General features: G+C 30.8%; 3 protein-coding genes and 1 long non-coding RNA gene across 4 annotated transcripts; 2 read left to right on the plus strand and 2 right to left on the minus strand.

Annotated features, from left to right (window-relative positions):
• The first annotated feature begins 347 nt into the window (after positions 1-347).
• LOC120090098 (ACT domain-containing protein ACR4-like) lies at positions 348-3,383 on the plus strand. The gene is made up of 7 exons (XM_039047604.2): positions 348-648; positions 832-877; positions 971-1,085; positions 1,194-1,261; positions 1,903-2,499; positions 2,633-2,737; positions 2,821-3,383. The coding sequence occupies exons 1-7, from the start codon at positions 578-580 to the stop codon at positions 3,166-3,168; spliced, it is 1,350 nt and encodes a 449-aa protein (XP_038903532.2). The 5' UTR covers positions 348-577; the 3' UTR covers positions 3,169-3,383.
• A 14,145-nt stretch (positions 3,384-17,528) lies between these two features.
• LOC120086418 (catalytic/ hydrolase) lies at positions 17,529-20,255 on the plus strand. Its single transcript, XM_039043060.2, has 10 exons — positions 17,529-17,832; positions 17,912-17,983; positions 18,173-18,252; positions 18,583-18,682; positions 18,769-18,822; positions 18,924-19,001; positions 19,078-19,175; positions 19,265-19,322; positions 19,627-19,748; positions 19,846-20,255. The coding sequence occupies exons 1-10, from the start codon at positions 17,602-17,604 to the stop codon at positions 19,997-19,999; spliced, it is 1,047 nt and encodes a 348-aa protein (XP_038898988.1). The 5' UTR covers positions 17,529-17,601; the 3' UTR covers positions 20,000-20,255.
• A 638-nt stretch (positions 20,256-20,893) lies between these two features.
• Positions 20,894-22,631, minus strand: LOC120086411 (uncharacterized). The gene has a single exon (XM_039043045.2). It carries the CDS (start codon positions 22,459-22,461, stop codon positions 21,169-21,171), a length of 1,293 nt encoding a protein of 430 aa, XP_038898973.1. The 5' UTR covers positions 22,462-22,631; the 3' UTR covers positions 20,894-21,168.
• A 17-nt stretch (positions 22,632-22,648) lies between these two features.
• On the minus strand, positions 22,649-25,716 carry LOC150038824 (uncharacterized). The gene is made up of 3 exons (XR_016525440.1): positions 25,579-25,716; positions 24,599-24,696; positions 22,649-22,783 (listed from the first exon to the last, which is right to left on the minus strand). It is a non-coding gene; the product is annotated as an uncharacterized LOC150038824 (long non-coding RNA).
• Positions 25,717-26,828: the final 1,112 nt, after the last annotated feature.

Consider the following 26,828-nt stretch of genomic DNA (forward strand, 5'->3'; position numbering starts at 1 on the left):
GTTATTTCTGAAAAAAAATTATAAAAACAAAAAAAATAATAATAAATTGAAACTAGAAATAATCGGTATGATTTTTAAACAAGTTAATATATCTAGTATTATATTATATTTATATTAGTGATATTTGGTTATTTATTTTTCTACCGATCCACCTTACATATCGATATTGAAAACGTATAGATATCGGTGAAAATATTGAAGTGCCATTAGAAATTTGACACTATGATTATAACCTAAAATTTATTTTCAATTTCAACTTATATAATATACATAGAAAAGAAAAAAAAAAAAATTGTAAAATAGGAATTAAGGGGAAAAAAAAGGGAAATGAAATAGTTATTGGGAGTGTTTGGATCCGTCCATAACTCTTCCGCCAGCTCAAGAGCCGCCTCCACCCAACCAACTTGCTACGCGGATATACAACAAACACAAACTCTCATCTCATCACACACAAACCTCCCTCAAATCTCATCGCCAAAATCCCAATTACAAGAATCAATTCCTCACAAAAACAAGTAAAAAAACCCACTTTCTTCTTCATCTTCATCTTCTTCTTCTTCCTCCTCCAATTTCCCCCATGGATTCTTGGGCTTCACTCCCTGTTCACGATGAGTACCAAAAGCTCGTCATTAGAATGAACCCCCCAAGGTATATCGCCCCCACTTCTTCTTCGATTCATTTTCGTGGGATTCCTTTCTTTCGTTTGGGATTTTCCCACATCGAATTGGGTCTTCAATTTCAATTTCTTTCTCTCTTTCCTTTTTTTTCCCGCGATTTTTAGTTTTTCTTCGCGGGTTCTGAATCTGTTTTGTTTTGATCCTCAATTCTCAGGGTGTCTATTGATAATACCTCGAGCAGGAAGGCCACTTTGATTAAGGTATTTGAGGAATCGATTGATTTTTGTTTGTAATTGGGATGGAATGAAACAGGGTTTGAGATTTTGTTGTTTCTGATTTGGAAAATTTTGCAGGTTGATAGTTCTAACAGGCATGGCAGTTTGCTGGAGGTGGTTCAAGTTCTCACTGATTTGAATCTTATAATTCGTCGAGCTTACATTTCTTCAGATGGTGAATGGTTTATGGATGGTAATAAGCTTTTTCTATATCTGTTCTTTTTCATTTCAGTTTTTGGGGTCTGACATTCATTCTCTGTCATGTTCCTTGTTTTGCTTTTTTTTTTTTTTTTTTTTTAAGTCTTTCATGTGACTGATCAGAATGGGAAAAAGCTCTGTGATGATGGTGTGGGTGAGAGAATCCAACAGGTACGTTTCAAGTTTTTGTTTGAATGTTTGCACTCTTAAGCCATTTGCCAAAGTTAAAGACTCAGATTTCAATCGAGAAACTTTCATTCAATCTCATTAAGTTTGATGTTATGTCATTTGCTGGTTCATCTATTATCATAGGTTATCTAGAATTAGATCTTATTGCGCTCGTTAGGACAGCGAATAGCCACAATGGAAACTAAAGTTCATGTGATTGAGATGACCCATTGAATGGAAGGAGTAGATAAGAGAGAAGATAAGAAGAGTTCTGGTTGAATGTTTTTTTTTTTGTCAAATTACACTCAAGTCCCTAAAGTTTGGATTTAGTTCCTGTTTAGTCCCTTGTAGCTCTTAACTTTTTCTTCTCTACTTGATGACCATTGAGGTTTTTACTTTGTCAGTGGAGTGAATATTTAATAAAAGCTCCCAGTACTAAATTGAGGATGTCCTTGCTTAACTGTTTTTAATGAGGTTCGTATATCAAGTTGGCAACAAGAGGAAGAACAGACAATAAAGGTTATGATAGTTGTTTGTGTCAAATTGCTTTAGCATAATTTTGTGTGGAGTCATGTGAAAGGCTGGTTTATGCTTTATGTTAAGTTCACTTATTGAATGGAAAGTAAAAGTTTTTCCTGTCTCAGTCACTGGGGCCAAAGGCACGCAGTTTCAGATCATTAAGGAGGTCGGTAGGTGTCCAAGCTGCTGCGGAACAGACGACGATTGAATTGTCTGGAAGAGATAGGCCAGGCTTGCTTTCTGAGGTTTTTGCTGTTCTTACAGATCTCAAATGTAATGTGGTAGCTGCAGAGGTATGGACCCACAATTCAAGAATGGCTTCAGTTGTTTACATCACCGATGACACGAGTGGAATGCCGATTGATGATCCCGATCGGTTGTCTAAGATTAAGCAGCTTCTCCTCTATGTTCTTAAAGGAGACAGAGATAAGCATAGTGCCAATACTGCTGTTTCAATGAACTCTACTCATAAAGAGCGGAGGCTGCATCAAATGATGTATGCAGACCGTGATTTCGACTTGAATTACATGAGTTGCAGCGAAAGCTATCAGAGCAGGCCACTTGTGACAGTAGAGAACTGTGTTGAGAAGGGATATACCGTTGTCAACCTGAGATGCCCTGACCGACCCAAGCTACTTTTCGATACGGTTTGCACCCTGACCGATATGCAATATGTTGTGTACCATGCAACCATCATTGCTGAAGAGCCCGAGGCTTATCAGGTTGGTTGAAAATTGTGTTTGTCAAACTTTATTCATTTCCCTGTTTGTGAAATACAAACTTTTGAACCTTTTTTTGGGCAAATCCCATTTGATAGAAATATACGAAATATCAATCTTTCTAACTCTCTGGCAGGAGTACTTTATCAGGCATGTAGATGGAAGTCCTATTAGTTCAGAAGCAGAGAGACAGAGGGTAATCCATTGCTTAGAGGCTGCAATTAAGCGACGAACAACTGAGGTATTTATACGAATTGGCGTGAACCATTTAACTCTATCACATATTTTTATTGCTTTTATGCAACGTTGTTGTTGGTACTTTAGGGTATAAAACTCGAGCTTTGTAGTGAAGACCGAGTTGGGCTTTTAACGGATGTGACGAGAATATTTAGAGAGAATGGTCTTTCTGTCACTCGAGCTGAGGTTACCACCAGAGGAACTCAGGCTGTGAATGTTTTCTACGTGACCGATGCATCTGGGAACTCAGTAAGGAGCGAAACCATCAAGGCTGTGCGAGAAGCCATTGGACTAACGATACTCCACGTGAAGGACGAAGAACGACGGTCGAAATGTCCACCGCAGGAGGGATCGGGCTTCTCTTTAGGAAACCTCTTTCGGTCGAGATCGGAGAAGGTACTTTACAACTTGGGTTTGATAAAGTCATGCTCATGAGGAGTAGGGTGAAGTAATAATTGGAAGAGGGAGTTGATGTAAATAGTAGAATCATCCATCAGTAATACAGCAGAGTTTCAGATCAATGGTTGTTGATATTGAGGCATTGCTTCATCAAATACTTGCTTCAGTTAGATTCTAACTTGTACAATCATAATGAATGTATATACCTCACTTCTTAGTTTAATGCACATAAATCTTATTCAGACAATCAACTCATGATTATTTAAGATCACACTTTTCACTCCATTTTTATGTTTAAGAGTACTAAAAGTAACTTTGGAATAAAGCAAAGGACTTTTAACTCAAAAGAATCTATTTTGAAGCCCTATTAAAATTTTCTTTTTTTTTTCCCCTTGGCTAAAAACACTTATTCTAGAGAAATTCTCAAACATACTCTAATTATTGTTCAAACTAAGTGCCTCAAGTTGAAACCTAGACATAAACAATGATCTAAGAATAGGGACAAAACAATGGCACTTCTCTAATCACTAATTAATAAATTACAAAAATGATTTCATAAAAAAATATGTTTAGTTAGTGTGTCACATCAATTTGACATTCAAAGCATGCGTTTGCCATATTTCTTCTTTTAGCTCAACAACGTGTGAGAGTGGAGAATTTAGGTCTTTAATTTATCTACCAGTGGAGCTAAATATACATTAAGTATATACATATTGTAACAATGATCATTTCATGTAATCTAGAAGAATCGATAGGAAACAAATAACTAACGATATTCGTCCCAAGCAGCCGAGAATGATCGAAATATAACGATGACAATAGAGTAGACAACCATCCAATTGTCCATGGGTTGAATGATAGATAGGAAGAAGACAACTCCAAAAGAAGTGAAAAATTGGATTGAAATTGATAAAAGGGAAAGTTAGAGAGAGAAAAATAGAGAGGAGAGGATGTTGGGTCGCTTTCAGAAATCTTGGTTGGTTTGTAGGCTGCAATGCAATTTCTCAGTACACGTGGCTTCTTCTTATCTGCTCTACAACTTTCTGATAATTACTAACACACCCCTTCTCTCTCTTCCTTTTTTTTCCCTCTCCCCCAACAATCTATCACTTTCAACTTTTCACCCTTTTCATTTTCTTAAAAGAAAATTTCTCCAATTATATCTAACCATTTTTTTTAAGCCTTCAAAAGGATTTTCAATCCAAAATCTTTGTTTTAGTTTTTAAAATATTTAAATATATTTAGTTTGGTCTTTTATCTTTATTTTATGAGTAAAATAACTTTGAGTATGTATCCAGAGTATGGTTGTAAGTGTAAAAATAAAACCATAATGAATTCACCCATTAGTAAATAAGGGAACATTCTCTTGATAAAAGATTAAGAGGTCATGAATTCAATCCATGTAACCGCCTACATAGAATTTAATATCCTATGAGATTCCTTGACAACTCAAACGTTTAAAATCAGACTAGTTGTTACGTGAGATTAGTCGAGTTGTGCGTAAGCTAACTCGGACACTCACGGATATATAAAAAAAAAAAAATGTTAAAATAATAGTAAGGAGAAAATGTTAATTTAACATATTATGTTTTAAACCCTTTTCCCCAATATAGACATTATATGAGGGTGTGTATGTGCGTAGTTGAAAACAAGTAATTGAGTGGCCATGTGTTTGTTAATGTAGCTGAAGTGGGGTATTGATGAAAGAGTAGTCAAAGTTTACCTAAAAAAACTTAAGGAGTGACGACACTGTTGCCTTCCAATTAAACTAACATTATATTCACATTGACTCTAAAATTTGACATTGTTTTAGTAATTTATCTCATAGATTCTACGTAGACTATTGTGAATCAAAATGTTACATAGATTTTGTAGGTATGACTTGATTGGTAGTCATTGTTAAAAAATTATAAAGTTTAATATTGAAACTTTAGAAACCAGTTGGATTCATCTGGAGACAGGGTACGGTCAAAGTTGGGGATGCACTTTACATCCCTGTCCCCATTGGGATTTGCTATCCCCATCTCCACCCCATTCCCTGTTTTCTAAAGTCAGGGTCGAGGTCGAAGAATCCTTGTTCAAGGATCGGATCCCTAAAGGAAAAAGTTTCCCGTCTTTTATTTTTATTTTTAATTAAAAATCAATTAAATTTTTGTATTTATATTAAAAGTAAATATTTTAAGTAACAAGTTAATGTTATTAGTATTTTATATATTTAATTTAATAATAAAAATATATTTTTTTATTTTTTATTTTAAATTTAATAAAAAAATTAAAATTAATTATATTATGAAATGGAATAAAAAAAAGGAAAAAAACAGAAACAATAGCTTTTAAACTACTGTTTTGAGTATGTAAGTAAATAATAAATTTAAATATACATATACATATAAATAAATATATATTAAAAAATAATAAAGAATTATTCAAGGGCGGGTTGGGGTCGGGATCAGAGACGGGGTAGGGATACCCTCCCCATCTCTGGTTTGAGAACTTATCTTGCGTCACGGTTTGACCCTATCCTCAATCAAATCAAGGATTTTTAATCCGAAGAGATTTTTGCCAATCATAATTCCTTTGGTAAACTTCCTAATTTTCTTCTTCTGGAATGGTTGTTTACCTTATAATTATATTATATATTTATAAAGTTGACACAAGTCGTTAATGAAAGACAAAAATATAAAAGAAGGAAAAAGGACAAAAATATAATATAAATTTATGAATTAAAAAAACAATAAATAAAGTAACGTTTGAATGGTTATGTAAATGACCAAAAAAGAAAAATGAAAAATGAAAAAAAGAAAAACATTGGTCCATGGGTGTGACGTGGGGGAGTATCATATCCAAATCTTCTTCGAAGGAGGTGATGTATAAATTTGGCCATAATCAAAAGCTACACAACTTTCTCTTTTCACCCTCCATCCTATTTCTTATCCTATTACATTTCTTTTTCTCATTCAAATAATATTGTATATACACATATATAATATTAAATTTCAATCGTCATATCGATATTTCCACGTTTTCATAGATTGGTTCGACATTGACAAAAATGGTTAATCGATATTTCTATTGTATTGTGAAAGAATCTATAAAACATAACAAAATAAGTAATAAAACGTCACTAATATAAATAATAGACATGTTAACTTATTTAAAATTATTAGATGTTTTTTACTTTTTTCTTATTTTTTAAGAAATATATATCAAAATCGACATTTTATCGAATATTTCTATTGTCCGAATAATTACAATCTTAATATTTTTGTTGAAATCGACATTTTAAACTTTGCATACACACATTTAAAAAATTATAAAGGTAAGAGATTTTTTTTTTCTTTTACTACAAACCTCTAGTATATGAGCAATGCCATATCATCGTTTCTAAACTTCTACTTCTCACTCTGTTTTGTCAAAAAAAAAAAAACATATCTTTTTATCATTTATTTGTCACATTGTGCCAAAACAGTAAATATTTAGTTAATATTTGTCTAATGATTGTTTGAAATTTGTTGGAGAGAAAAGAAAAACATGAGAATGAAATCCAATTCATAGTATTGAAAATAAGCCTACACATTACAGTCTTAATGTCAACCAAAAAGTTTTGCCAACATATAACATATTAAAACTCATTGACAAAGTTGGCTAGTAGAAGTATTTTTGCAATCATTCAAAACCACACATTTCATCAAAATACCCTTTTCTTTCCATATTAGTTGGTATTCAATTTTTTTTCTATGCTAAAACCATTGCCAAGCAATTAAGAAATATAACGTCCTTAAATATTTAAGATCCGTTTAGTAAACTTTTGATTGTTGGTTTTTAGTTCTTGAAAATTAAGTTTATAGACAATCCCGCCTCTAAACTTTTTTATTTGTTATTTACTTCCTATTTGTTATGGAATCGATAAATAAAAAAACAAAAAATATAAAACGAAAAAGAATCGATACAGAGATTTATGTGATTTACTAATAATGTGTTAGTTTTGTCCACCGGTGAAGGAAGAACAAATTACTATTAAGAGAATATTATAAATTACAAAGGTACAACGCCTTTAGGATCAGAGAGTTTATATAGTGTAATTCTCTAAATCGATCAACAAGACACCCGTACTTGGTCATTTGAAGCATCAAGTAAATAGATTCAATGCATTTCAACACTATCAATGTTTTTAAAAAATCAAGCCAAGTTTTGAAAAGTAGTTTTTAAAATTTATTTTGGTTTTTGGAATTTAACTTAGAACTCAACTCTTTTGCTGAAGATAGATAAAAACCATTATAAGAAATAGAGAGAAAATAGACTTAATTTTTAAAATGAAAAACAAAAAACCAAATAGTTTCTAAATAGGAACTAGATATATTTATACTTATATAAAATAGGTGTTTATATAATTGAAAATAAGATGACACCTTAAACTTTAAATTAAAAAAAAGCTATGTTGTTTAATTCTTAATATTTCTGATGATAACAAGCCTTCAAATAACATCAAAGCTCATAATTTTTTTTAAAAAAAATGAAGAGAATGAAAAGGGATTGAATAAAATAACACATGAATTTGTCTTTTTAAAGCAATGAAAGAATCATTTCTTAGTTTGGTTCCTAACTCTCCCTTTTTACACAAATAATTCAAACATCCTTAAAATGGTAAGTTTGGCACTAACCAAAAAATGTTCCATAAGCATAATGCAACCTATTCAGAGACCAAAACAAATGTCTAATCAACAAGTTGTGCCAAAAGTAATCTCTAACCTACCCCAAAATGTAACAAATTTTGCATTAGATGTGTTTAAATGACACGAGTTTCCTAAATGTAAGTTTAATGCAGGATGTTTAAATAACCTGACAATCTGGATCCAACTCAAAATATAAGGATTGGGTTGGGTTAGTTTTATTTTGGGTTGGGTTGGGTTAAATTTTTCTATTTTTATTGGGTTGGTTGGGTTGTGGGTTGCTAAAAAAAATTGGATGGACCCAACCCAATCCGAATTTTATATATATTTATATTCCGCTTTGTTTAAAATTTGATTGATTTGTGAATTTTAATATTTTCTTTTAAAATTGTTATGATATTTATCTTTGTTTAAAGTTTGCAATAAATATCATATATATTAGGTATTTAACATTTTAATTTTATGAGATCTTAGTTATTAGTCATGTGTTTGTGTTGTATATAAATTTACACATTTTTCATTAAAAATAAAACATAAGTTATAAATCCACAACCTAACTCAACCCAACTCGAATTTTAAGGGTTATTTGGGTTGTCAATCAAACTAGTCGGAATTTTCAGGTTGGTCCAAAAAATACCTTCAACTCTACCCAACCCAACCCATGTACACTCCTAGTTTAATGTCTAAGTAATGAAGGTAATTGACATGATCTTTCTCCTAAGAGGTCAGAGATTTGATCCCTATCCCTATAATTAAACTACAGTGACTTAATAACATGTTTGGGAATGATAATAAAATGGTTAAATTCATTTTTTTCAATTTCAAAACTACTCAAAAAATATTGAAAATCATTCGAAATCAATTTTAATTATAAGAAAGTTGAGCTTAAAAGTATAAAAATTAGACACTAAATTGATTTTGAGTGATTAATGTATCTCAAAATGATTATAAACATGACAAAAGTGGTTTTAATCATTTTAAAATCACACCCAGTATGCATTAACTCGCTTCCTAATATCCTAAAACTCACGTCAAAAACAGCATAGTTCAATTGACATACAAATGTGTTAGTAACTCTAAGTTATGTAGTTCGAATCTCTCAACCTCCACTTGTATTAAAACAAAATCATAAAACTCGTGCTCGAATAATCTTAAAATGTAAGTTTAGGTTATAAGTGTCAAGAAAATGCACCTAAAGTAAACTCAAAGTGCTTAACCCTTAATCCTACCCAAAAATGTGCATTTAACTTACCTCCAAAGTCCAAACAAATTCAAACTCAAAACTTAGAAAAAGTGTCCAACTTTACCTTCAAAGCCCAAAAAAAATGACTCACTCCAAGTCACTCCTAAAGCCCAAAAAATGCCTAACTCTTCTAAAATGGCATCAACACCCATGTACAAATGGGAAATCCATTCCATTAAAATGATAGAAAAAGCTCTATTACCAATCAAGAAGGAAACTTACCAAAAATAAAAATAAATGTAAAATGATTAATTAACTTAATAATACTAATTGACCAGAATCACCAAAAAAAACTAATTATTGAATTACACTAATAAACCTTTTTTTTTTTAATTGATAAAGAATCCAAATATATTTATCTTGAACTGTTGTATGATTCTCTTCATTAAATAAATACATTCTTGTTTTCTTGAGTTTCACTTTTGGTCCCATACAATCTATGTGGGTATAGATATAAACAATTCGTACAGTTGTATTTTATGTTTTAAGATATGTGTTTGATAATAGATTTAAAAATTTGATTTAATTTTAATAATTATTTAAAATGTATTGATACTATATATTTACAAATTATAAAATTAATTATAATTACACGCTAAACATTATTTGCCAACAAACTATTGTTGATTTATTATGAACATATTTGTTTCAATTTTTTTCATAATTATTATTGTATAATATTATATAATTTATAATACATTACATAATACATATTCTAATTTTTGAAGAATGACTTGAATTTATATCATTTCTAAATTTTTATATCTTCATTATAGTTTTGTATTTTAAAATTCAAAACTCAAAATATGGAGGTAAGAAAAACACAAAAATGATGGTTTTAAAATTTGCACTACGTGATCATAAAATCTGAAAACAGGATATGAGTTCTCTACTAAATACATATGTGTTGAATTAAGTGAATTTGAAAACATAAAACCGTCCTCCAGAAGAGGGGTGGACATCGGGCTAGAAAAATTATCCATATGAGAGTCAACTTCACCTTCCAAATTGGAGAAAGAAGAGACTAATCAAAATAAAAATTAACAATAACCCTGGTTAGTTGATGCCCAACTTTGTTGCCCTTTTGACTACCTCTATCACTCTATCTCTATTGTTTGGTCAAAATAGAATTAGATTTAATGGTTAGTTATGATTTAATTCAACCTTTCTTAAAATTTCCACCCTATCATAATTCTTGATTCAAAGGTAGTTGATGATTTGATTTAATTCTCATCTTTTTGTGATTATCATGATGTATGTTCATGAATTTCTCACCCTCTAATTTTGTACAATGGGAGAATTTTACTGTGTAAAAACTCAATCACGAGAGGAAGTATCGAGAGAAACACTTAAATCTTAGATTGATATGGATTTAGTGAAAGAAAATGAAACTCAATCGCTTCCTTACTCACACAAATTAATTGTGGAATCATCATACTATTACTTCTTCATTGAGCAGTAAGTCTTTAGTTTTTATTGATTCAATTTTGTTTAGTTGTTTAGATTTTTATCAAGAGAAAAACTTAAATCTTGGATTGGCATGGTTTAGGGAAAGAAAATTGATTCTTTTTTTGTTGAATCTTTTGTTTGTATCCATTATTTTTAGAAACTCAACCGCTTTTTTACTCACATAAATCAAATCTGAAATCATCTCACTATTATTTAGAAGTATATTTTTAGTTTTTTTATTCAATTTATTTAATTTCTAAGATTTTTATTGAGTAAAATAGTTAAATCTGGTTCGCATGGATTTAGGGAGATAAAATTTATTTTTCATTTTGTTGAATATTTCATTTGTCTATATATATATTTTTTAAGAAACCCAATTGCTTTCTCACTTACACAAATCAATGGTGGAATCATCTTACTTTACTTCTTGATTGAACAGTAAGTTTTTAGTTTTTCTTGATTCAATTTTATTTAATTTTTTAGATTTTTATCAAAATAAACACTTAAATCTTGGATTGCCATGGATTTAGGAAAAAATTTGATTTTTTTTTGTTGAATCTTTCATATGTATTTGTATTTTTTTTTAGAACTTCTTAGTCATACAAATCAATTGTAGAATCATCCCACCATTACTTATTGATTACGTGGTACGTTTTTAGTTTTTTCAAGTCAATTTTGTTTAATGTTTTAGATTTTGTTGAGTTAAACGTAAAACTTGGTTTGCAGATTTAAGAAGAGAAATTTGATTTTTTTTTGTTGAATATTTTATTTGTATCAATTACTCACACAAATCTATTATGGTATCCTATTATTACTTATTGATTGAGATTCAATTTTGTTTAATTTTTTAGATTTTTATCAAGAAAGTTGGTTTTTTTTGGGTTGAATATTTCATTTGTATCAATTATTTGTTTCAAGTTAAAATGTTTACATTGAGAGCCATTGAAATTAAACATATAAATATGAAATTTTGTTTGTTAAATCTTAATTAGATGGAGATTCATTTGATTAACAATACTTTTTTGAAAAAATAGAGTAAGAACGAAATAAAATAAACATAAATTCATATTGAATATAATATAGTTTGATATGCGAAATTAAGTTATTTCGTCAATGTTTGTAGTTTATTTTTTCTTCAAGAGACTTTTAACAATTAAATCTGCCATGAATACACCACATGGTGACATCAACTCAAATTATAAAAGATGTTCAAAATTCAAATTTGGTGTTGTTACTTAAATGAAACAATTGGATCGAATATCAAAATATTTATATTTTATGTTTTTGAAATACTTTCTTTTAGAAATGCTTATTTGTTGTATATGAAAAAAAATCTAAAAGAAAGGAGCGTCTAATTTAGGGAAAGAAATACTTTTTAAAAATTAATTTAAAACAATAATTACTAGCTAGCCATTATCTAATTATTTGTTTTCTAGAACACATTACTCTCATGTATTTGTTATCCACAATAATTTACAAAAACATTAATTTTTTTTAACTTTTATTGAATTAATAAAATTGAATAGCTTTATTATAGATATTGTATTATTTGGGGTTTCGTATGCATATATTAAATTCTTATAATTGACTTTTTAGATCAAATACATGAAAAAAAAAAAAAAATTTGATGAGACGTTTTATAAAAGAAAAATAACAAACAATTTTTTTTCCCCGAAAAACTACAAGATTCATTTTAAAAAATTGGCCTTTTTTCCTAATATGTTTCTTTAATCCTTTTTTCCCTCCAAAAATCATTATCTTCCCAGAAGGATAAATCAAAGAACTAACCTATGAAATAATAATTAAGTTATATTATTGTATCGAATCAATTTTATTCCAATAAAATCATCTATATTTTAATTTGTCATATCATTTTTATTCAATAACATCTTCTGTATTTTAATTTTATTCATTCATCTATTTCTATATTTCTTTTACTCTTTTTATACTTTTAAATTTCATATCAATTATTTAAAATTTAAATTCAATTATATAGGCCCGTTTGGTAACCATTTTATTTTTTTTGTTTTTTTGTTTTGAAAATTAAGCATATGGATATTAGTTCCACTCCCAGATTTCTTCCTTTATTATTTATTTTTCACTAATGGTTTAAAAAACTAAGTCAAATTTTGAGAACTAAAAAAAATAGCTTTCAAGCCAAATTTAACTAAGAATTCAACTATCGTGATAATTTTTTTTTTAAAAAAAACCAAAAGCTAAATAGTTACCAAACGAGACTAAGTATTATTTAAAAAATTTGTTTCCCTTCAAAAAACGTCTAAAATTTTTTCAAAGACATTCAAAATATCTCATATCATTGTAAATTAACTTGAAGCATCGTTAAGACATTATTTTTAAATTACTTCATTTCATGTCAAATATTTATTATTTACACTTAAAATCAAAATTTTTATGATAAAGAACTATTAAATCATAATTTAACTTTTATTATAAGAAATTTTGAGTCACATGCATCGCACATGTCTTCTACCTAGTATTTAACAAAAGAAGGGACCCTCGAAAAGCTTCTTCGAAATTGGATTTTTTTTTAAAAAAATAATGTTAATTCTAATAAATAATAATAATAATAGAGTTGAAGGGAAAATATTGACAAAAATGAGGTTGAAAAATTGTGGATCCAATACACAATTATAAAAAAACGTGTACGCAGTACACGATTTATCTTAATTTGTATACTCGGTCCACGATTTAAACTACACGTGGCTTTAAATTTTGCCAATAGAGATACATGTGTACAAGAAGAAAATCGTGGACCGGTCTACGGGTTCCTCCACTCCCCAAAAATCTTCCCAAAGTGATGGACCCTAGAGATGTTCAAAAAACCCATGGGGTCGGGCCCCCCGTCCCGAATGAGTCGAGAAATGCCCGAATACATGGAAAATGGGGGAGAGAGAGAAATTTTTTCCCCGTTTACAATTCAGGGTCGGGGACGGGGAATACATTCCCTGACCCCAACACCGACCCGTGTCCCCGTCCCGCCCGACTTTTGTATATAAATTATAAATTTTATAATATTGTAGACTTTGTTAGAATAAAAATGGAAGTTTTAATTATTTAAGTTGGAGATTTTATTACTTAATTCCTTAGATCTTGTAATACTTAAAGATAGGATATTCTAATGGATGAATTTTAATTTATAAAAATTATGAGAATTTAGCATTTTAATTATATCTTTTTCAATTGAACGTGTATTATTGTTTTTATTACCAAAAGTGATGATATTTTATTTAAATGAAAGTTATAGGGATATGTTTAAGGAATTGTTAAAAATATTGATTTAATTGAAATAAAAAAATTGTTAGAAAAAAATGATGACAGGAAAATTTTCGCCGTGGGGAATCTGATCCCTGTGAAATCCTCGCGGGGAATCCCCGCTTTCCCGTCCCTGCTCCACCCTGTAGACATCTCTAGTGGATCCTCTCCTTCTCCTCTTTCATTTTCTTCTCCAAAAATCTCTCCAAAATTGGTCATTTAGTTTTCCTCATTTAGTTAATTACAACTTTCATATTCCAATGTCTACTGCTATCTCTTCATAAAATTGACGTTTCGTTTTCCTCATTTAATTAATTATAATTTTCATATGTCATATTCGACATATTTTTCTCCTTTATTTTTATATTCCAATTCATTTACAAAAAAAAAAAAATAAAAAAAAAATGAGGCCATGTAAGAAAGAAAACTGTAAATAAATAAATAAATAACTCATGAATAAGGTCCACGATTTTGGACTCTTGGTAGCCACTTGGCAGCCATGTTGGTGGTGACACGATTAATGAAAATCCGGATACACGATTTTTATCACTATCATATTTTTATCAATAGTTTGGTTTTTAACCTTATTTCTAAAATTTGTTTCTTCAACCACCTTATTTTTGAAATTTTTTTCTTTCTCTAATACCTGATTTTTATCATTAAAAAAAAACATTATTATTATTATTATTTAACTTAATCCTCAAAATCGACTCCAACAAGATTTTAATTTTGAGAGGTATTCGTGAATTGATTAGAGAATTGACAATCTCCAACGAGTTAGCTTCAATAATGAGTGAATGAAAGTTCTAAGCGTATTGAGATGTCGAAGGGAAGGTTTGAATTGCTTTTCTTTTAACAGTTTAAATCGACCAATTTATAGATTTGAAACTAGCACAGATCGGAGAACCTCTAAAGTTACTTCTAAATCATTGTCATCATTCCATGTGGGAACTTGTGAGAAATAACATCTTTAAGTTTTTACTTTACAAAACTAGCACCTTTTTTGAAAACTTGTTCAAATAATTTTTCTGGATCCATTTCGGACGAGGTCGACCTCCGAGATTTTGTTAAAAAAAAAATAATTTTTTCTTTGTTTTGGCCTTTTTAGGTCTTTCTCGATACATCTATGAGAGATTACATTGAGATTCAAGTAAATTTTCCAAAATATCATGTGATCTTCCTAAATCTTATATATTTCCAAATCTTCTCCGGATTTGATTGTATTTACCAATTATTATATCAAAATCTTATGTAATTTTTAAAATCTTAAGCCCAATTTCTAATTTTCAAATCAATTTACCAATGATTCAAATAAACATTTTTAGAAAGATTTATTTTTTTTTAATAAAAGTAAAATATGAAAAATATATAAAATCTCGGTATGAAACTCAATCAGATTAACACCATCGATGAATTATCAGATAGATTAATATAGAGATTTTATATATTTTCCCTATCTAATTTTTTTTTTTTTTTTTTTTGCAAAATTTAATCTTTTCCAAAATTTAAAAATTAAGATACAATCATCCATTTAAAAAATCTAATTGGTAAATTCATTTGAAAATTTATTCACATAATCGTGGGCCTAAAATTATGAATATTCAGTAAAAATAACCGAATTTTGAAAAAAAAATAAAAATATATAAAATTTGGTATAAGGTTTGGATAATAAATCGATGTTAGAAAAAGTGAATTTTTTTAATTAAATCTGGGTGGTCGATCTCACTCGAAATCTACCGAGAAAAACTAGTTTAACGAATTTTTAAAAAACGTACTAATTTTAAAAGATAAAAAAGTTGAAAGTGCTATTTCGAATCATTTTTCCTCCATAAGACCTCTGAATTTAACTTCTAATTCTTAACATGAGCCTACAACTTTAATTCTCAGATCTATGTTGTAGAGGTTTAAATGTTTGTTTTTTTTAATATATCTTAATATTAATGATTCGATATTTAAATGTACTTGTTGTTTGAATATGCAAGATATAAATATGTAGAAATTAAACAATGTGCTTGTTTTGCTAGATTTATTTATAAAATAATAACTAGTTAAATGTAAGAAAACAAGTTAAAGTAATCATAAATTAATATTTGTATGTGTATTATTAGATTAAAATTAAAATAGTGATATCCTAAGTAAGAAAAAGTGAAAATTTGTAAAACCATGAGTTGAACCCACATTTTTACATATATGGGAGTCTCCTTGTATTTTAGTCTTAGGTTTTGTGCAGTGTGAACTCGAAAAATTAACGTTGATACTCTTGGAATATTATGTTATGCATATTTAGGAATGATTTTAAAATTATTAAAATTACTTTAAAATATACTTTTAATCATCTAGAATCAATTCAATATTTAAATTTACATTTTTATACACATTTTCATATTATTAAAATTGATCTTGTATCATTAACACTATTTTCTGAGTCATTTTATAAAAGGATAAACGTGATTTTTAACTAATTTAAAATCATCTCCATACCATACCCAGTTTGAAATAATATTAATTGTAAGTTAATATTCATGAACCAAATTGAAAATTTCTCTCAATTAAAACCACACTTATTAACTCGTAATAGACTAAAATCACAAACGTAATTGCACTACTTTTGATGTGTTTGCTTAAGAGTATGAATTTGTTACATTTTATTGTTTCACACATTTTCCTAATTTGTTTCACAAAATTCTACCTCTTAGGATATATCCAAAGAATTTTTAATAACCTGCAAAAGTATGAAATTTTTGTATCTTGGAGATGAACAATAAAAATATAGCTTAATTAAAATTAATATATTCATTATTATTAATTTTTTCAATTATTAAATATAAATATATTATTTAGACCTATTTCAACTAATATATTTACCACTAATATTTTATGCTATCTTAACTATTTAGTATAAATTATTATCGTTAATCATCGATATTCTATTAATTTATCTATTAATTTAATTGTTGTTAGTAATTAGTCTAATTATGTTCAATCAAGAAGTATTTATTTATCTTTTATTTTATTAATCGAGTAATTAGTTAACACAACAATAAATTAGTCAAGGTTAAATTTAATTGATCTTTTTCATTTAATTAAGTGATCATTAACTTTCAGTTTTTATGTACTAATTATTCCATTGAACACCATTATTGTACATCCATTAGAACCCAAACATTCAAACCTCATATATTTAATATCTATACTCATGAAACAATAACTGTGATCCAATCAATCCCTTATCGTTATCGTTAGCGTTATCATTATCGATGATAATCGTAGATGTGGCAAATTCATACTTCTTATACTATAATAGGTACACTAATGTTTCTGACAACTACAATGTAATTTTGAAATGCAAAGATGGGTGATTGTCAATATGTATTTTTTTTTATTACAAATTGAACAATAAGACCCAAATATCAGTATAAGTATCTAACACATAATAAACAACAAACGTAATCCATTGTCACCCACTTTAGATTACCATTCATTTAATTTTTTTCCCTATTATAAACATAGCAAAAAATTTAAAGTAATTATAATTGATAGCACACGGTTAGAACTAGATAAGTTTTATGGTTGATAAATTCTTATAAGTAATTATAATTGATAGCACACTGTTAGAGCTAGATAAGTTTTATGGTTGCTAAATTCTTATTAACGATGGAGTATTCTAAAAGCTGAATTTGAATTTTACTATACTTCTTTTTTGTATTTTTTGTATTTTTTTTTGCTATATTTACAAATACTTGCTACTGACCTAGTGACCTTTAAATTTATAATTTAAGAGTTTGTTAGGACAACCATGTGGCGTGTAGTTTAGACCGGCTCCCTTATCTAAAAATGGCAGTGGCGGCGAGGCTTAAACTCCTTCCACGGCCATCTTCTCTTCCCTCTCTTCATTTCCCGTCATTGCCATTGCCTTCTTCCAGAAATTCCTCTGCAAGGATATCTGCATCTCAATCCACCAGCACTAACCCAAATTTCAAACTCAGAATGGCTTCTTCCTCCTCTTCTTCTTCTTTTGCTAAAGTCATCGATTCACATCTTCATGTTTGGGCATCTCCAGAAGAGGTAGGTAAAACCAAATCCCTCCACTCTTTGTTGTATAAACATCAAATCCTGACTCACACTTTGCTCATTCACTCTCAAGGCTGCTGCAAAATACCCTTACTTTCCAGGCCAACAACCCACCTTAACCGGGCATGTTGATTTCCTGCTCCAGGTATCCCCCTTCAACTTAATTCTCACTAATTTAGATGCAAACATATTCATAGATGCAAGCAAAATTCATGATATTGTTCCATTTTTATGGTTTATGTTCAATTCGAACCAAATTTAAGCTATATGTCTCAAAATAAGCGCTAACATTTACTCCCCCCACCCCATAATACACATTGTATATATATGTCAGTCCATGGAAGAAGCAGGAGTAGACGGTGCTCTTATTGTCCAGCCGATCAACCATAAATTTGATCACTCTTATGTGACCAGGTCAGTCCTGAGAGCTATTAAATAATAAGCATATTAGAACGCATCTATTACGAATAGGATGAGCTTGACATTATGTTTGGAAGTGTCCATGCATGAATTCAAATACTTCCTGGTGTTTTCCTAAATTGTGGAATGCATTTACTTCCAGACATAAATACATTGATTTCTAATCTCAAACTCGCTTAGTTCACTCTGGAATGAAGAAAAGCACTCTAAGTGTTCTCATCTGATAGTCACTCTATTTCAGAATAGATGTTCTCATGGTTTTTCCTGAACTATACTAATGTTACATTCCATAGTACATCTTCATTCCAAATCTTATATGGACAGTGTAATTAATAAGTATCCAAACAAATTCGTTGGTTGTTGCCTAGCAAATCCAGCTGAAGATGGATGTGGAATTCAACAGCTGGAACATCTTGTAACAAAGGTTTTCGGCTAGTTCTCTTATCAAAAAACATATATTCCTGTCCTACCTCACCAAAATGATTTCTATGTATTCTCCTTTCCTTATAGGATGGATACTCTGCTGTTCGCTTTAATCCATACTTATGGCCAGCAGGTCAAAAGGTTGCTATGCGATATTTCTAGACCCGATTGTTCTGATCTACTTCCTACTTCCTACTTTCACTTCAATATATTTTCCTAACATGTGTAGTGATTGCTTGCAGATGACAAATGAGGTTGGGAAAGGATTATTCTCAACAGCAGGAAAGCTTGGGATTCCTGTGGGTTTCATGTGCATGAAGGTAGTTTCAAATGTACCCTAATAAGCGTCCTATCAGTAGTGTAGATACTAGATATGATAAGGATAAACCCTTTCAGGGACTAAACCTTCATATTGAAGAGATAAAAGAGCTTTGTACAGAGTTTCCTTCAACCACTGTATTGCTTGATCACTTGGGTTTCTGTAAACCTCCAGAGTAAGCCAACATAACAAACTCGGGGTTTCTATTTGTTCTAATTACTTGTTTAGTTAATGGCCTTGCTACATTTTATCAATCTTGTGCAGAAATGAAGAAGAGAGTCTTGCACTTTCCCAGCTTTTGGAGCTAGCAAGTTATCCCCAGGTAAAAGTGACTTCAAAAATCATTGATAAGTACTTCATATAACAGAAACCTGGTCCGGTTTCTTCTCCTGCAAAACCTGGAAACCGATTAGACGCCCACTTTTGGGGGGAGAATGTTAATTTTGATAACATGAACACATGATGGAAAATACCAACTTATGCTAATTTTGATAACATGAACACATGATGAGAAATACCAACTTATGCTAATTTTGATAACATGAACACATGATGAGAAATACCAACTTTGCTAACAAAGCACGAGTACACACAATTCATGATGCTATTTCAACATATCTATGTAGGTATATGTGAAATTCAGTGCACTATTTAGGGTGTCAAGAAGGCCATTTCCATACCTGGATTTGTCCCCCCACCTCTCTCAGATTGTATCCAGCTTTGGAGCAAACCGCATCATGTGGGGAAGGTATTGATTTCAGTTCCCCTGTTAAAGATCAAATAAAAAATAACGAAAGTTGCAGCTTTGAACATAAAGATGTACTTATATGTCGTGTTTATTACAGTGACTTCCCATTCGTCGTTCTTGAATGCGGATATAAAGGAGCAATTGATGCAGTATCAGTTATAGCCAATGAAATTTCTCTTTCTTCTACTGAGTTGGAGTGGATTAAAGGCAAAACTGTGGCTCATCTGTTCCAAAGTCGATGGATAGCTTAATCTACTAGTCTCAATAATGTGTAAGGCCCCAAATTATTAAGACTTAAAAGTAGGAGGGTGTAAAAAGGAGAATTTATGGGGAAGGCAGCATGTAGAAAAGGTCGACAATTTATAGCTTAAGGTGTAGGAGATGTTCCAGCTCTCTTGAATAGCTGAAGAAATTCTGAAACTCCGCGTTATCTTTTGTTTTCTCATTTGGGATTGATATGTGGATCTTGCAGCAAATTCATCAACAGAACAGCGTTATAGTTCTCAATTCTCGTTCCCTATGTGTTTGTGTACGTTGTTCACATATTTGGCAAGAATTCTCATATCTTGTCACGGTTTCACTAACCAGGAAGAGATCAGGATATCAATGGTTCAACTGCTATAAGTAAGGATTATCAACCTCAAAGTTAAAGGTTTGAATTAGTTGTGCAAATTCTTCCATTTTAATGACACAACAATAAATCATTGCTACACCTTACGCTTCAAGCTCACAGATCTTCTCTTAGTCTCATATAAAACCCACTTCAGAACTACACTATTTTCCCTAATATTTATTTAGACATTGCAAGTTTTCAGAAATTCATCTTTTCCATCTCCACCTGCTGCCATTATCATCCCAGATCACAGTTGCGATTCTCATCGCAAAACTTCAGGCGAGCCAACATTTACAGAAGCATCATCTTCTACAAACTGTAGAAGAAGTCATTTTGTATCACCCGAACTGTGAATTAAGGAAACAAGAGATCATACGTTTTTAGGATATATGTGTGCTTATTGGTTCTAAAGGATCTCGGAAACCCACTAAAACGCGAAAGCCAGGATCTCAGTAAAGAAATCATTCTTAGAACATAGAACAGAGATCTAACATTTACGTTTCATCTCATTACATGTGATAACGCCGTCCTATTCATGCAAAAAAGATCACTTTATTTCATCACTTTTCCAGAAGTTCTTGACACAGATTTACACAAGTCATTTATCCATGTGATAAAAACATATCACAACTCTATTCATATAACCAAGAAAACGGTACCAAAAAAAAATTCTAGAGAAGCTGCCACAAGCTCAGAAAAAAGAAAAGAAAAAAAAAAAAAAAAAGCAACAAAGTGAAGATGCAATAAACTAACTAAGAATTGCATTTCAAAATTTTTAGCAACAGGAAATTGTTCATAATAATATCATCATTTACCACCTTTCTTTGTTTTGGGGCATTTTTCTGAGCAATCAGTACTATTCCTCCTCTTCTTCTTCTGTAGCATCTCATAGACAACTGCCTTTTCTAACCGGTCAACCCTATGGGACAGTGAACACAGCAATTTTGACTGCATTTCATTCTTTTCAAACAGCTGCGTCATCATCTCCATCATTCTTTTGTTGTCCATCATCATCCTTTCAAGAAGCTCTCTACTCTGCCCACCCTCCTCTCTTCCCTTGATTCTGCTATCTTCTTCCTCTTCTTCTTCTTCTTTTACTGCGTCTTCTTTCTTTCCACTGCCCTCTCTTTCATCTACAGCTTCAAATTCTGCAACCCCATCGTCTGTATTTGGTGGGTTGTTTGACGAATCTGTCTGACTCTCAGCTTCACTCATTCCCCCCCACTCTTCAGCCGCCTCAACCTCTATATGCATCATGTCGTTCTCAACTTCTACAGGAACCTCATCTTTTCCTGGCGAGTTCTGAGAAATTTCTGGATCAGCACTCGATTCCATAGAACAAGCCGTAGATTCCTCATGAATTGCTCCATCCTTTTCCATAGAAGAAGTCTTTAACGCCACTCCATCTACGTCTTCACCCTCATTGCGACAATTCCCTGATTGAGTTTCCATCTTATCATCATCACAAACATCAGCAGGTTCGCTATTAGCAATATCAGCAGCAGAATTTTCATCCTCATGCTCTGGAATTTTATCCTTTAGCTCCGGAGTTCCTTCCGAGCTCCGATCAACAGCTTCTGAATCATATTTGACAGCCGCAGCTTCGAGAGTCTCATTGATCACATCGGTAGCTTCATCCGTAGCAGCGATTGAATCAATCTTCTCCTGCAATACTATAGCCTTCTTGATCACTGCCTTCCTCAAATTCCTAATTCCAGAATCCACGCCTTTCACCGAATCCAACCTAAACAACAAATTCATCAGCATCTCACCAAACATAATCTTTTCCTTACCATCCTTCCGAATCAAATCGACCGTCTCTTCATTCGCAAACCTCCTCTCTATCTCACTCACTTCTCTCTCAATCGCCACAACCTTCTTCACGCTCTTCCTCACCAGAAAACCTCTGAACACCTTCTGGATTTTTGTGGCCGAGTCAGATCTACTCTTCTTGGACTCAACAAAACGGACGGGAATCGAAACCACCTTCGGAGCCACCGGCACAGTTGGCCGACGCACCGGAATCTCCACCATGCTAGGCGGATAACGAGGGCGTTGGGGGTGGTAGTTCCAGCGATTTCTGAAGAAGGGGCTCTCCATTACTACGACGATTCAAAGAATTTCAAAGAAAAAGTAGAGACAGCAAATTGTTGGGTGAATAGATGAATCTTTTCTTTATAGAAACACAAATAGAATCTCTCCGATGAAGAAGACTCACACGGCCGGTTCTTATATATAGAGAAGAAAGGTTCGAGAAGAAGATTCGAAATATCGAGAAGCTTCGGGATGGGGAATTTATTTATATATAGAAGGTTCCATATTTCTGTGCGACTCATTCTGGAATCTTCTTCTGCCAACGTGGATTCTTGAAAATTTGGCAGCCGAAATCCTGATTGGATATTTGAGATGACGTGGCTGGCGGCTGCTTTCATAATGGGAATTGGCCACAAAATATTCAGAGAATTTTTATAATATCATTCACACATTATAAATTGATATATTAATTTATCTCGTGGTAAATATTGGTGTTGATAAAGTTATAATGATAAAAGTTCAAATAAATAATTATAAAGATAAAAGTTCAAATAAATTATTTAAACCGGTTAAAATATTTATTATTTATATTAGGGACATTTTATTACTTTTTTTTATTTTTATTTTTCATGAATTTGTCTACTATGTAATTGAAATATAGATTTACCATTTGTGTCGTCGAACTCACAAAAATATAGAAATATTGAGATAGAAATGTCTGAGATGTTAACAAAAATTAAATATAAGGTTCTTTGCATATTACAACCATGATAAAGAATATAGAGAAAAATAACTTTTTAGTCTTTATGCTTTAGGTCTAGTTTCCGTTCAGTCCCTACGCTTCAAAATGTCATACTTAAAACCTTAAACTTTGAGTTTGGTTTCAATTTAGCTTTTAGATTCAGAATACTAAAATTTTACCCTTGACATTTGAATTTTGTTTCAATTTGGCCCCTACATTTCAAGATTTACACTTTGAACTTCGTTTTTTTTTTCACTACATATTAACTTTTCGTCTTTAGAGTTAATTTATGTTAATAAATTAAAAATCGCTAAAAGAATTCTGATTAATTAAGTTTCACTATTTCTTTTACTTTTAAAATTAAATTTAAAATTTCACTACGTAATTATTTTTAATTAATTAATAGAAATTGACGTCAATGATTGAAAGCGAGTATTTAATGAAAAGTTGAAGTTAAAAATGTAAAATCTTGAAACTTAGGAACCAAGTTAAAACAAAACTTAAATCTCAAAGTTAAACATTCTGAAGTTTAAAGACTAAATTGAAACAATATTCAAAACTTAGAGACTAAATGTATATCATTTTAAAACTTAATCATATAGAAACTAAAGACAAAAGCTAATGACCAAAAAATTCATTAGTAAGAATAATTTTGTTTCCAAATCCACAATTGATCACATCGTTGTCATCAGCCTTTTGCATATGTAAACATATATCTAACACAAAGAGGATAATAAACAACAAGAGATTGAACAACAATAAAACAAAAAAATAAATTAAATCAATCTAACTTGTCAAATATGAGCATAACTTAATTAGAATAAAATATGTACCCTCTACCAATAGGTAAAATGTTCAAATCTCTCATCCCATTTATTGTTAAACTCTAATATATATATATATATATATATATATATATATATATATCCAAAGGATCAAAATTGAAAATGTTGAAGTCACAATTTTCGATAAAAATATCATTAAAATTTAAATATTGACAAATAGTTTTGAAAAAATTCCAAAAAAAAAAAAGAAAGATTAAAAAAAAATTGATACATAAAAGTTTTACACTTTTAAATAAGTTTAAATACTCATTATTTGTAGGGATAGTTGCATCAATGGCAAAAAAGAAAATGGAAATTACAAGCGTGTCTCCAACCTTTTTCCTTTTTGCAATTCTAGCAACATAATGCCTGCTAAAAAAAAATAAAAAACTAAAATTGTAAAAATACCTTTCTACTATTGATATACTTCATATTAGGTAATCATCTAATGATATACTATTAACACTAATAACATACTTGAAATTTTACTTTAATAAGTAATGATACACTTGAAATATGATGGAACGAACACAAACCCAACGGAAAAAATTTGGATCCTAAGCATTCTAACTACATTAATTTAAGCAAACAAGCATATATGTACATAACTAAATAATAGAGTTTTAGAATTCAATACCTTTGAAGAATCTTTCAAATAGCTTCAATCTATAGTTGGAATCTCCTCTCCAATGACTTGTACACTGCCACGAGATCTTCCCTATTATCTTCTTGGTCCTTAGATTGGATGGTGGAACCAAAATGAAAATTAATTTAGAAAATTTTTGGAGAGGTTCCTGGTTTTTTTGGTAAGCTCATGAGAGAGAACATTTCTTTCTATAAAATTAAGATGCAAGAATGAAATCCCAGCTGAACTTCCTTTGTTTTATCAATAGATAACATGCAATTTCTATTACCTATCAAGTTGACAACAAACCAAAACCAATTTAGTGGAGTTTGTGATGTATACATAGGTAGAGATTGTGGGATAAACCCACTACTTCATATTTCATATTTTTAAAATTGATTTTCTTAAAATCAATTAGTTGATTTAAAATTAATCAAATTCCATTAAATTAATTCATATAAGATTAACTTAAATAATTAATTAAATACTTTAATTAATTTAACATCAAATATTAAATTATTAAACCACCAATTCTTTAATCGTGAATCACTATTCATGTGCTAAATATTTAAATCATATTTAAATATTTTCATTTTTTCAATTCGTTTAATTTGATAATTAAACGTCTAATTATATCTTATATAATTAATGATTTTCTCAATCTGAATTTGAATGTTTCAAACTCTCTCACTGTTCTAAGATTTAGTCCATTTATGAGCTAGTAGGGGATCTAATGGACCTATAGAACATGAGCTCCAACGATTCGAGATTAATAAGCTAAACTCTTTTAATCGAATTAACCAACATTTGTTAACTACCGAGTCACTCCATTAAAGCCCAACAGCTGCACTTTTCTCACTGTAGATATATTTATGTCTGAAAGAGTTAAATAACATGTAATGGAAGTATCAAGGATCCATAAGCATTCAAATTCACTAATTTTGGCAAAAACTAAAGCATGCTCTTCTAAAAAGTGGGTTTTCAGAACATACCTTTGATGAACTCTCCAAGAAAACGTATGTACAACAGTTGTCTTCACTTGATATCATCGTGAACCACCTCAAAGCCTTCCCTACTATGTTCTTGGACCTTTAGGAAGAGTTGTGGGACTCAAGAACAGCTTGAAGATGTGAAGAACCAATAAAAGCTTACAGCAGTCGATAAGAAGAAGACAGTCTTTAAAAAATTTTGCATTCACCCTTCTCCAACGACTCCAATCTTCTTTATATATAGTAAATGAACATGCAAAGAAATGGAGCGCATGGCTTGTAGCTCATGCTTGGAGAATCAATGTAGAAAGGATAATGTGTTACACCCCACCCCAGACTACCCTCTGAGCCTGAGAAAGGGCGTGATTGCAGCAGTTATCAACCCTTTTGTTGACACTTACTGCCTAATAACTCTTGCGGAATAACTCTGATACCAAGATATAACTAAAAAATCAACTGATTAATTCGAGGAGGAAAACAACAACCGATTAAGTAGGCCCATTTAATTACAACAATGTAACGTTTATACAATTCCAAGACTTAACAACAAATTTACAAGAACAACTATAAAACCCTCCGGAAGTGTAACTATGGTACGTGGTAGACCTTGACCTTAGCAGCACCCTAGAACTCCTCACCTTTCGCTACCTGGAAAGAAAAATATTTGGAAAGCATGAGCTATAAAGCTCAGTGAGTGACTAGAAAACTGATTTTTATCAGAAGAACTACCCCACACTTGGGTACTTTTACTCAGATACCTTCTCAACTGTGTCCTTCAGTATCGAGCTACTCGGATACTTTCTCAATCGTCCTTCGGTATCGAGTTTCAAGTAAAACTAGTCATACAATGACTTTCTTTAATAAAACATAGAAAACATGTCTTTATCTGAAAGATCTTTCTTTAGCACATGGTTTCTTAAAACATTGAAAATATTTTAGTCAAACATTTTAGTCACTCACCTTGATCGTTTAGGAACCTTTCTCTCTAGAGGTTCCTAGGTCACCTTGGGCTCCCTTTTGTACCCTACGATCCAGATTCAACTTAAAGCTCAGATTACTCATAGTTCTAGGCTTTATCTCAAGTTACTTCCTTCTACTAATATGCTCTAAACATCTCAAGAAGCTTACCTCAAAATCTTAGCTCATAACTCCTCGTGGTTTGGCCGGAAACATTAAAACATCAAGACTGGCCTAAGCTTACCTAACAGTCTGACCCTTCTATCTTTTTCTCAATTTCCAGCCCGATCCCTTGG

This window comes from Benincasa hispida, chromosome 1, assembly GCF_027475165.1.
Source record: "Benincasa hispida cultivar pf3 chromosome 1, pf3_genome.v1.1, whole genome shotgun sequence".
Taxonomy (NCBI): Eukaryota; Viridiplantae; Streptophyta; class Magnoliopsida; order Cucurbitales; family Cucurbitaceae; genus Benincasa; species Benincasa hispida.

Excerpts from the sequence above, each read along its gene's own strand:
- LOC120090098 (XM_039047604.2), top strand. The coding sequence starts at position 578 with ATGGATTCTTGGGCTTCACTCCCTGTTCACGATGAGTACCAAAAGCTC. Across the intron at positions 649-831 it reads ATTAGAATGAACCCCCCAAG|GGTGTCTATTGATAATACCT; the intron begins GTATATCGCCCC and ends CTCAATTCTCAG. Across the intron at positions 2,500-2,632 it reads AAGAGCCCGAGGCTTATCAG|GAGTACTTTATCAGGCATGT; the intron begins GTTGGTTGAAAA and ends ACTCTCTGGCAG.
- LOC120086418 (XM_039043060.2), top strand. The coding sequence starts at position 17,602 with ATGGCAGTGGCGGCGAGGCTTAAACTCCTTCCACGGCCATCTTCTCTT. Across the intron at positions 18,253-18,582 it reads GATCACTCTTATGTGACCAG|TGTAATTAATAAGTATCCAA; the intron begins GTCAGTCCTGAG and ends TTATATGGACAG. Across the intron at positions 18,683-18,768 it reads TGGAACATCTTGTAACAAAG|GATGGATACTCTGCTGTTCG; the intron begins GTTTTCGGCTAG and ends CTTTCCTTATAG.
- LOC120086411 (XM_039043045.2), bottom strand. The coding sequence starts at position 22,461 with ATGGAGAGCCCCTTCTTCAGAAATCGCTGGAACTACCACCCCCAACGC.